This window comes from Echiichthys vipera (genome assembly GCF_963691815.1).
Source record: "Echiichthys vipera genome assembly, chromosome: 11".
Lineage (NCBI taxonomy): Eukaryota > Metazoa > Chordata > Actinopteri > Perciformes > Trachinidae > Echiichthys > Echiichthys vipera.
The window spans coordinates 16,192,453-16,205,295 of NC_139836.1; the positions used below are offsets into that span (position 1 = coordinate 16,192,453).

General features: G+C 38.1%; 1 protein-coding gene across 1 annotated transcript; it reads right to left on the bottom strand.

The window, feature by feature from the left end:
* Window positions 1-6: 6 nt before the first annotated feature.
* agpat5 (1-acylglycerol-3-phosphate O-acyltransferase 5 (lysophosphatidic acid acyltransferase, epsilon)) lies at window positions 7-12,591 on the bottom strand. The gene is made up of 8 exons (XM_083923084.1): window positions 11,786-12,591; window positions 10,783-10,852; window positions 10,580-10,695; window positions 10,370-10,459; window positions 8,989-9,079; window positions 7,681-7,842; window positions 2,487-2,610; window positions 7-1,576 (listed from the first exon to the last, which is right to left on the bottom strand). Exons 1-8 carry the CDS (start codon window positions 12,002-12,004, stop codon window positions 1,351-1,353), a joined length of 1,098 nt encoding a protein of 365 aa, XP_083779210.1. The 5' UTR covers window positions 12,005-12,591; the 3' UTR covers window positions 7-1,350.
* Between the last annotated feature and the right edge of the window lie 252 nt (window positions 12,592-12,843).

Genomic DNA, 12,843 nt, shown 5'->3' on the forward strand with positions numbered 1-12,843 from the left:
CGGACATACAGTGCATTTTACAATACAGTGACATTTACAATACAAATGGCTTTGAGTGCACAGGAACCTGTAATATACTTTTAACATGGCTTTGTCAGCTTTTTGCTAGGTAGGTACTTCTGTGTGAGCTGTAACATGTTAAAGTAACAAATGCATATAAAACTTATGGAACTGTGAATCAACCATTTTAAAAAAATGTATATCTATATATAGATATATAGTCAAATTATAATGCATTTAGGCCAAAAAAAGAAATAGACATCAAGTTTCTTCACAGTCTTCCGGGATGGAATTGAACAAGTATTGCTCAACTTAAAACACATGAAGAACATCATGGAAAATACACCAGGTTTTGGCAATGGTTGACGAGATTAAAGCAATATATATTGGTATAACATTTTCATTTTTAAACAAGCATTCCTCCATTAGAGCTCACTGCCAGTGTTCAAACACTGACAATAGATTGATTTTTTTTTTAAATTTATTTTAAGGTTATCAATATTATTTAAATCAAAATATTGGCCGTTGGAAACTTAAAAAAAACAACATGTATTCTTTCATATATGCATAAATTAGTTTTTTAAAGCTACATTCATCAGTATTAGTATATAAAACAAAGTGATGTCATACGAATATTAATGGTAAACAATGCAGCTGGTGTTTATGAGCCCTTATATAGGACTGCATGCCATTTTTTTTGTTCAACTAATGTAAAAAGTGCATAGACCTCCTGACATGGGACTTGGCATAAATAATATTACAACCAATGCCATTGAGTCAGTGCACTTAGATAATTAACGATCCATCATCAGTAGGCTGGTGTACTGTGTCAGCTACATACAGTAACTGAACATGGTCTTTCGAGAGGTTTTCAGAGTATTGAGCGCACTTTGTTCCAAAAAATAACATGTCGTATAAGAGCTTTAAAACTGGCCAGTTTGATGGAAAAGTGAGCATGCATGAATACTAATTTGGCTAAATTCGATGAAGGGGGGATTATTTTAAGATAAGTATATAGCTTTTTTTTATTTTTTTATTTCATAGCAGATAACAAGGGGTATTTTTTTTTGAGAATCACCAAATCCACTCATGTTTTCTCATCATTTCAGGCTGCAAATCCAACTAACACGAGGGAACAAGTAGCACAAAAAGCTTAACGTTTCTCTGTATCTCCGTTCAGCTTTTAGCTCAAGGTCAACAGTGAGCCAGACACATGGGGTAAATCTCTGAGCCTCTTATCAGATACTGCTCTGCATCTGGAACACACCTTGTGTTGCTGCGATACAGGAAAACGGCGACTTCTCTCCATGTCTTTTGTGCGTCTCATCGTGGTAGCCTCTGCCCTGTTCGTTAAGGAAAAGCGTTCACCCACAGCCAGCCCAGCAGAGTCCCGTACACCCAGGTTCTCACGTACAGTTTCCTGCCGTTCTCCGTCAGCAGTAACGGCAGCGTCAGTCCCCCTAAGATCATCACTGACGGGAGGGTTTTAGAAAGGTTCAGAGGTGAATGTTTGCCTTTCCCGGGGAACTTGCAGATTTTGTTTGCATCCTCCGACTCGTAGAAATCCGTCAGCAGCCTTTGAAAGACAGATGACTCGCTTAAGAATTCAGCCGGTCTTAGAGCACAAGGGCTACAGAAGTGAAACAGAACATTGCAAAACTCTGTCTGACAGAAGGTTCAAATCAGCGGTAACAGCAACAACAGCACAACAAGTAAACACATATCACACCGGGGCTTTTTGAGGCTTTGATTAGTGTTTTCAATGTTTGGCTCAGTAGTTTACCACTTTCCATCGAACATACATTCAAGACAACATTATTATTTCAAACACAAGGATAATTCAGTCTACATCAGTAGTGTTCGATTTTGTCTGTCATGTCCCCAATATAAAGTTATCTAAGGTTAGTTAAATGATCTTTCATTATGTATTAACCCTCTGAGACTCATGTAGACCCCAATGTGTTTTTTTTGAGGGAGGGGGATCATCAGGGGGTGATAGTAGGTTAACAGTACATACCACAAAGATGATGAAAGCCTAAAGATTAATTTGAGGCGCAGCTCAGCACTGCGTGTCAGCACCCCTGCAGATCTGCTCATAATTTTCTTGATTGATCGGCTAATTGTTTGGTTTATTTAAATGCCAGAAAACAGTGAAGCGTGCTGCTCCCGATTTCCGAAGTTTACTTATTCAAATGTGAATTTGGTGTTGATTATCATAATAATTGCAGATTCATGTGGCAATCACTTCAGCTCCAAGTCATGTCACTTTAGTTGGAAAAAAAATCTGTGAATGTGAGAACCACCGCTCCATACTAAAAGGTATCTGCACATAGTCAGATTCTCATAATAAGCTAAAGGTTTTTTTTAGAAGCTGAGATGTATATTGGTGTGTGGCGTGCAGAAGCAAAACATCACTGCGGGTTATGTATTGATTGATTAACATGTATTTTCCAGGAGGATTAATTGTTCCACCCACACACACTTACCGGTCCTTGATTTCAAACCGCTCGTGCAGCCACCTGCGGAAAAACAGTGGCTCTGAAGGAACTTCCTTTATATCCACGCGGTCAAAGTGTATGTGGACCCGGGGACATTCTTTGCACAGGAATTCTGTCAAACACAGAAAAAATAAAGAGACTAAACAAAAACAGGAAAAGCCTTTCAGCAAAACGGCACGTAAGCACTTAAAATCAACTCAAGGTGACAATGACAGTAGAGCAGTAGAGCAGTAAAGAACAGTAACGTACAGTAACAGCTTCAGACCAATACGCAATGAATGAAATAATGAAATCAGGTCAAAATATGTCAAAAATAAAGTGAAGTGTAAATTAAAATAATTAAATATCACAAATAATTCTAAATATTCAGGGTATCAACTGAATATTCTTTATCTGTGTAATGAGATGAAAACCAGTTGCAGCATCAACTAAGAAATGTCCCCTAAATAAATGTGAAAACCTTTCAAGTTAAAATTAAACAGTCAGAGGAAAGAAGGAAAAGTGTCTGAGAAGGTCAGACATAAAAATGCAACCAAGTGTGAACACTCAAGGCTACACGTGTATCCCAAGAGACCTTCAACTTCCTGTTTCCACAACATGCAATATCAGGAAACCTGGCACTGCAGCCAAAAGAGGAAACTTGATCGAAGTCAGCGGCGAAAGATTGCCTTGCTGGCTAAGAGAGCAGCTCAATCGGCTCCTGCACACATTTAAATCGACCTTCAGACAATTTGTGCCACTCCAAATAAACACTGGCAACTCAATGAAAGACGGCTCAGGAGGAGAGACGCACAAAACACATCATTTATTTTTTGCAAGAACACACATGAAAAAGCTGAAGTCACTCTTGAAAAGAAAAGACGGCGCCTCGACTGCAGGCCGTGTGAGTTTGAGCAGAAAAAACACTTTAAAATACAACTTCCTGGAACAGAAGGAGGAAATCAACTCTTTGCTCGGTAGTGGCAAACAATTCCTCCAAGGGTAAATTATTTTCTTAACCTCTGAAGCTGGAAATTACTCTCGAATATCTTGAGTTGTTTGCGTACAGAGGAGACCAAACTGCTACTGAAGAGGAGCAGGGAGCTCATTAATTTATTTAAGTACTTAATGGTAAGTATTCATTTAATTGAATGCATTGAAATTTCAATCAATAAGAAGTTCAATTTTGAAAAATCGAGATACAGAAATATGCAGACTGAGTGTATTAGTTTCAGTGTTTGGAGAAAAACAGTGCCAAAATTTCCATCCACAATCGAGGAACTGAAATGTGACCAACTTTTTTTTTACTGCCCCTTCTCCCTGGAATAATGTACAGAATGACCCGACACTGTCAGAGCTGAATATTATGGGGAGTTTAAGACGGTTTTAAAGAAATTAGAAAACAGTACTCTAGGTCAATGCGACTGATCCCAACTTTTTCACGGAAATCATTTAGAATAATACCTGTTTTTTGACTGGCTATTGTGCTTACTCATTAGGAGTGTGTGAACACTCTTAGAAAAGAAATGTTAGACATACCTGGTTAAATAAATTTTTTATATATATATATATAAATAAATACACATCCTGTTAATAATAGACTATAGGACCTTGTTTAAAACCATCATATACATTCAAATACTGTTTTGGTTTTCAAATAATTAACTCTACAGAGGGACTTTAATACTCCAAGTACTCTAAGCTAATACTGTGTGAATTACATTATAGTACTGATTTGAAGATTCATCATTGTAGTTTGAAGTAGTTGAGTAAATTAACATTGCGAGAGATGCATCCAAGTAAAAGACCCTGCTGACCTGAAAACCTTTACGCAACAACAATTAAGCTCTGGACTCTAAGCAGTGACAGGGATCCATCACATGCCAAAACAATCATTCGTGGCAGCAACCTGGCCCGGGGGTAAAGAGACTAAAAAGAGAATATAAACAAAACAAGTAGATACAAGAACTCTTGTGTTCCTCAAGCCATCAGCCTGTTTCAACATACAGATTAACATACAGGTCTCTTTCACAGTTTTATATGAATTGAATTTTACTGCTGGGGATTGACCGTTTTTGTCTCTATGTAATCAGATGTGTTTTATTATGATTAGGTTTGTACTGTCGTTGGCACAAAGGGTTCCAGTGACATCATCGGCCTTGTGAGAGGTTAAATACCTGGATCTCCACACCAGTTAGTTGGACCAGTCTCAGCCTGGTCAGATGCGTACATGGACTGATGAAGCCTCTTGGATGAGAGGTGAAACGTCTTCCTAGACAAATAACCAAGTCCAGTTGCTTTTGACTGAAATTATAAAGATCTATTTACCTGAAACAGGAATGAGAATGTTTGAACTTTCAGAAATGGAGGTTTTGTGGTTGTGCAGCATAATATTTTGAACTGAGCATTGCAACTTTAAGTTTATAATTCATATTTTTTCGACATACCTACTCAGTTCTATTGATAGTTCTATTAAAAGATACTGTATTTTTCCAAACTCAATATTAGGTCTATTATCTGAACCAACTGACATAAATTGTGATCCGAGTCATTGTGATCTTCTAAATAAAAGTCACACACTGTACACAACCTGTACCCAAATATTGTATCATCACAATAAGTTTGAGTCAGGGCCCAACAATAACTGGGCTGCAACTAACAGTTATTTTCATTGTCAATCTGTTCATTTCTGGATTAATCAATCTGTTGTTTTGTTGATAAAATGTCAGAACATTGTGAAAAGTGTTTCCCTAAGCCCAAGACCACATCCACAGCTCAAAGATATTCAGGTAACTGTCAAGGAGGTAAAAAAAAAACCTGAAAATATTCAATTGTGTTCAGCGGGAATCAGATGTTTTTTCTCTTTTCTTTCTTAAAAAAGCACTCCATTCAAGTGCAGTGTTTCTGCTCACATGCGCATAGACAAATACGACTTTTCGTGGACAACATAAAAAGTGATTCCAAGCAACACAGATTCATGTGGACCACATTTAGTTGTATTTTTTTGTAAGATGATTTTGATCAATAAAATATGAATCGGTTATCAAAACAGTTGGCAAGTAATAGTCGATAACTAGTTGATTAATCTGCAGCTCTATTTTGTTCTGAAATCTACTTTTACATTAGGCTGACGCTTTTATCCAAAGCAACTTACAATAAGTGCATTCAACAATGAGGGTTCAAACTCAGAGCAACAAGAACATGAGTGTGTTAGCTTCAAATAAGCCAAACTACTGAGTGCTACATATAATTTACACACACACACACACACACACACACACACACACACACACACACACACACACACACACACACACACACACACACACACACACACACACACACACACACACACACACACACACACACACACACACACACACACACACACACACACACACACACACACACACACACACACACACACACACACACACACACACACACACACACACACACACACACACACACACACACACACACACACACTTCGGTTTGTGAGTTCAGGCATTAAATAATGGACAGAAACATTATGATGTCACAGTAAAGATAACCTTTGACCTTTTCCACATAAAATACCATCACTTAATTTTGTTATATTAGACATTTGAGTGCAATGTTATCATTATAGATTAGCGTAGAAATTCTTGAGTTATGGCCACAGTGGTTTTGAACTTTGACCTGCAAAATCAGCTTTAATTTAATATTTAAAAAAATGTAAATTTTGACCCCAGTGGTTCCTGAGATACGGCTTTCATTAGAATGGGACAGACGAGCCTAAAACATAACACTTTCAGCCACAGCTGCTGAAGGTGTGGAGGTGTAAAAATGTAAATAACCACACTCTAGGTGTTTGACTACCATCAGTTTGTTATAATTTAAGTCATTGGTTGAGTTATGTTTACCGTTAATTTCTAACTGTTTGATCAATAAATGCTGTATACTATTCAGTGATTGAGATTTGATCTGTATACTATTCAGTGATTGAGATTTGATCACACGTTTAAAACATATCCCATAGACTTTTTATTTTTTAAAACGCTTTGAATGATTAAAAAGATATATATTCCATGACGCATAAATATATTGTCTCTACTGTCCCAGACACTATCTTTGTCCCCCAGGTGCTATTATTATTGTCACCGGGACAACAGGACATCCTGAAATTCGAGCGCAGGTTGAAATGATTCAATACTGATGAGAAATTTTGTCAGATGTGAGTTTGGACTCTTGTAGCTGCAGTGTGAACACAGTCATTTCCACTTCCTTGTGAAATCACAAGTCACCTTCACCACATGAAAGCAGGAAGTGCGTGATGTTGAGAAAAATGCTTTTCTGGTCTCTCCATTCTGTTTGCTAGAAACACATCAATGTTTATTCCTGACTGAAACGGGATGTTTGTTGTTTTTTTTTCAACATTCAAACAGTGCTCTGGGAAGACAGAATAATTAAAAACTCCAAAACAGAGTCATGCTGTTTACAGGAAGACCCGGCTGTTAATAGGTAATGTTTGCTTTGTGATTAATTAGAGAGGGGTTGTACAAAATGTTATCGGACTGATGAAACAACGCCTGTGTGTCTATGGATACACTGATCAACAGAAGATAGAGCTGACTGCACTCCTGAACTGATAACTGTTATATACTAGGGGTGTCCCCGACTGAAGATTTTCATAGTCGAATCTGATTCGTCACGTCTTGCCAATAGTCGAGCCATGGACATGAAGCAGACGGTGGCGGCTGCATTTGTCCAGCACTGCGCGGTCACAAGTGTCAGGCAGAGAGTTACTGATGTGATTTCTGACAGAGGCATCTTATTAAAAGTATTTGTTGTTATGACTGGATATTTAGAACTGTAGTTTCACTTTCACGGCGCTGTGTCAGACTGTGACGGATTGAGCGTCTATAATGAAAAACAACAAATGGGCAAAAGTTCAAATTAAGTGATAGTGATGATTAAACAGTAGCAGACTGTTGTTTTTCTGACGCCCAGATGGATTTAAAGCCCAGCCAAGATGAGCTCTGACGGTGCCGGATCCTGGATAGTACAACTTAGTCTACGCACACTAATGAGATAGATTAAAAACACAAGTTAAAACATTTTTAAGCAACAGTATTTATTAATAGGCTTATATTTATACCCAAATAGGCTATTTACCAAGCATCTATATGTAAAATCAGACATTCAACAGATGTCTGCTTACCTGGCATTGATGGCGCAGGTCTTCTTTGACCGGAGGCTGCCAGCGTTCCCTCGTAGGCCACGGTGACGTCATACACAGCGTCCAGGTGGTCCTTCATGGCCTCCAGGGCTGTGTGAGATGCCTTCATTCTAGGCGTAAGTGTGTGCTTCAGGACTGCCAGTCCTATGGAGAGGAACAGAACTAATGCATTATTTATTTGATCAGATTAACTGATTAAATACAGATTATACTAACAGTGTGAATTTGAAAAATGCCATATCAGCCTACACAATGGAAGATTCTCGCCATGTAATCCCAAACCCCCCCCGGAGTGAGTGTGGCTGGGAACCTTTGTTTCATCTGTCGGCACTCTACTATCCGCTATGAAAAAAAACCCGGCTTAAATTCCTTTCAAAAATCACCTAAAAATGATTAATAAAATTTATGATTTGAAAAACACAGTCATTCTATGTGAATACTTGTGTTTTGGTCAGTTGCTGCACCTTCTGTTGTTTCTCTGTTGACGTGACACCACCCTCTGCTCACTAATACCTCTCTAATAACAGATAATGTCATGTGCACATGTCGGCTCTGCAGAGCGATTTATTTGGATTAATGGGGGAAGGTGATATTCAGAGCTGTGGTCTAGAGATAGGCTTAATCTCTGCAGAATGGATGCAGTTTTTGAGTTGATTTAAACGCCACACTGCTCGACAGCATCATATTAATAATAATGTTTAAGCAACAAAATGTGTTTAGCTGCGTTTACACCGAAATGGACATTGCACTCAAATATAATCACAATTTAAGTCAGTTAATTTCCCTTCCTCACGCTACAAAAATAACCAGAAGAGACATTTCTTTCAAACTGATTCTTTGTTGAGCAATGAATTATCTCTTATTGACCAGCAGCAAGTCCATTTACTGCTCAAAACTCAACTGCACCAGCTGGAATATTCGATAGGCAGACAGAAATGAATAAAGCCATTTTTTATGATTATAAAGCTCTACTGATTCATTCTTCAACAAAGAGGTATAATCAAAGTTGTCGAAAACACTGATGTAATTGTTTTTTTGTTTTTTTTACAATTTTCACTGTGTTATTCCACTCTGCACTTTGTAATAATTAAGTATATTAATTAAGAAAACCTTTGAAATAAAAAATTGTATACATCTGTACACATGCAATGGTCATTGGTTAAACAGTAGCTTGCAAGGGAGATCACAGGTCACGCAACAAAACTTCGTCAGCTGTTTTAGCAACTGAGTGGGCTGTGCTGAATTAGTATGCAGCAATACAGCACTAAATGGCTGCCATTATGTCAATACCTTCTTTCGCAGCAAAAGCCTGACTGTCAGCGATAACATTCTTGAGCTCTGGATTATAGCGAGTTCCTTCTGGGAAGATCACAAGATACATCTGTGGGGAAAAAAATCACACAAAGTCAAACCTCTCCGGTGTCTGGTTCTGGATTTGTTGATCAGGAAACATGGAAACCAAACAGTGAATTGCCTTGTTGCTGAAATATCCTACATAAATAAACTTCAAATCACTTTGCATTGCAACAGTTCTGAAACTTTTTTTTTTTGTTGGTGAAGACTCAACCTACTGCAGTATCAATTCCTCTTTCCCAGTTTCAGTGATGCCAGAAAAGAAAGATCAACAAGATGTTTAAGATATGGTCAACAATCACCAGGAATTACAAGCTAAAACTTTACTTTAGCACAAGTGAATGAATGAATGTATATAATAGTCATTCTTTTTTAACTTCTGCCAATAAAGTAGGGCAATTGGATGAATATATTAGCTATCAGCGATTGGCTGAAGACATCAACCTTTGTTTATTTGGGCGATTTCTGTCATTTGATTTTGCTAATTTAATGGTTTGCTGCCGAAGGACGTACATATACGCAACGCAATTGCCACTTGTTGGGCTAAATTAATAAACCAATATAGCAGTTTTTTAAATATTCATAACGTATTTGTGAATTACTGGAATCAACAGGCGTGTGTGTTTTACTTTGACAATGTGCTTTAGATTTGATCACTTTCAGTCAAACAGAAACAAACGTGAAAATGTATTTGTTTAAATGAGAGCACTGATGTGTGATAACTGATTATGTTTACTTATGTTCACTTCACAACAGAGCTTTCATAGTTTTCTTTCAGGCCACCACCACAGGGCCACTTCTGTTGACACACACACATAATTAATCCCCCACAGTTAAATCCCAAAATGTGATTAAAAGCAAGCTCTTTCAACACAGAAACACACTGCAATTGAGCCCTCCTGCAGCCAATATCTGATTATCCATTTCATTCATTGGTGCTGGCGTCACCAGATGTTCTGGTAATTCTTAAGAAACTGTTCAAATCAACATTATTATAACAAGTGGGTAAAGTTTTGGGAGACAGAATTTTGCAAGATTATTACAGAAAGCTCTACAGTGAATTGAAGCAGTAAGCGATAAAAAGAAGCTTTTAATTATCAGAAAAACTGGAAAATAAGACCTTGTTTCCAGATATGATTTGTTTTTTAAATCCTTGTTCTCTTCTGTACATCACTGAAAACTGCTGTGAAAATGAATGTACGGGGTGCAGGGGTTTTCTACACGGAAGATATTGTAAAAAGGCACTGTGGCTGGGCCTATAGGGCAAATGTGCATGAAGTCAATAAGATAGTTAGGAACATTTATAAAGTGTACTTACTGGTGTTCCAGACAGAGTCTGAGTGTGGAGCTTCTTCTTCATCGCCATTTCATTAAACTTTGCACTTCTTTTCACGTAGGCTCCTCCATGCTGAAACAGAAAGATAGTCTGATGAGAACAGCGGAGGAGAATGTGATTCAAGTTTAACGCACATCTAAACCTAACTATAATCTACAAAATGACATTCAAATACTCACACAGTAGCATTACCTGAGAAAAATACCATCCGTACAGCGGGAGCCATTTGAGTCCATCTTTAAGGACGTATCTGACGTGGCCGAGAGCGCTCTGTCTTATGGCGAGCATGTCAGCAATGATCCAGTCAGCTACAAGGAAAATTATTGGTAGAGATTAGATATTTATTACTATCTGTGTTCACACTAGACGGAGATGTTAATATGTAAATGCATTACCTGTACATTGGTGATTAGACAGGTAGATCACATTCTCTTTGTTCTTTGGTATATCTCCATATATAACAATCTGCAGAGAAAGCAGATTAAAGGCATTATAGACTGTTATCAGTTTTGTTGAGTTTCCAGTTTAGACCTATTTTGACCATTTCTACAAAAACTAAACCAGCATAGACTTCAGCTTCTTAATAGACACAAGATGATTCTTTAAAATGGTCCATTCCAGTCTACTGATGTTGCGTCCAGTTGGTGGGACAGCGTAGACAGTTTCATTACACAAATCGTGTCATATCGGAAATGACGGTTTGCCATATACAACACTATAACTGCTGTTTTTCTGCAAAGTCTAACGTACAATAATAACAACTGCACAAGGTGTGGCAACAAAAGGGCAAAAGAATGCAGACCATCTTGCCATACATGTTGTTCATCAAGATCTTGTTTATTAGCCTCTGAGCCTGGCTCCACATTACATGTTGTTATTTTAAGAGTTTAAACAAATGCAGATGCTGCAAAAATGCACTGATCTGCATGAGGTGTGCATGCAATAGTAATTGCACGTAGGGCTTCAACTAACGATCATTTTCTTTGCTGATTAATCGATTCGTTGTTTGGTCCATAAAATGTCAGTGTTTTCCAAAGCCCAAACTCAAAGATAGAGGTTTATAGAGTAAAGAAAGAAAAAAAGAAATCACATTTAAGAAGCTTGAATGAAAGTATATGGACTTACCTACTCAAACCAATTAATCAATTATCAAAATAGCTAGTGAATAATTGAGCAGTAGACAACTAATCGATTAATGATCAATACTGCTCTAATTGCAAGTTAAAAGTCTGCAGGCACCATCAGTCAAGCGGCAGCTGACTCACTCGTGTCCTTGTATTTCTATTATCAGACTAATTATCATTGAGTAAAAAACACATCCTTGATAAAGACAGTTCCACACATGGTGACCACATTGATGCATCTGATTTACTGTGGAGTAAATGAAGGCTAACTCACCTCAACTCCTGTGTAGTTCTCAAAGAAGAACAGGACCATACTCTGGTATATGGAGTACAGCCGGTCGTCCAACTTGTGATACACCCTCGCCGGTAAAACAGCTGAAAGCAGTCGCCAAGTCCCCCATGACAGAAGATAAGCTGGAGCTGTCCCCAGCATGATGGTGGCTGGAAACCAGTACCGCAGCGAGTATGTGTGCACCACCAAGGAGAGCAGCATGGTCTGCACCTCGGACTTCACTTAAGTAACAAAAAATCCCTGATGTAGACTGTAGCGCTACTCTGTTAAGTTTGCAGACCCTATCTATCCCACAACACACCTGGCCTACTTTCAGCACACCTGTCCTGGCAAGTCAGCATAAGAAAGTGAGAGAGCTGCAGCAGAGAGGGGAGTGAGGAGCTAACTGGCTAAAGCTAATGTTAACCTTGTGTGCAAAAGGCATGTAGCCAAGTCGGCTTAAGCGCTAACGTGCACCCATAATGCAACAGAAATACCACAATTAACTGCGGTTGACTGGTTAGTTAGTCAGAAAAGCAGCAACAAGAACATTTACATTTATACATTTACAGTATAACTTGAGATTTTCTTTTTTTAAAAGCGTTAGCCTAACGTGTGCAGCCAGACAGGAAGTTTTACCTTACTTATATTTGCTATAAACTGTCTTCTCTTATATGCGTACGATAACAAACTGTATCCCAAATGTCTGCCCCGTTGTTAAAAGGCAAAATATTTTCTATTTCCTTCCGTAGTTCATCCTCTTTATCTGGGCTAGCTCTTCATAAACTAGCTTCTTGCAGCAAATGTCACACACGCCTCCCCACGTAATGCCTACGTAGTGTAACATCGACGAAGCTGATTGGTCGAGTGACGTGTGGGAGGCCAGCCAATGGGCTATGGAGGATTAAACATGATTAAAGTCTCAATAAATAAATAAATAAACAAGAAATAAATAAATGGCCGAATAAACGTATACATGAATAAACAAATAAATACAATAAAGACATTATTAATAAATACAGGAATAAATGCATGAATAAACGTATACATTAAGTAACAAA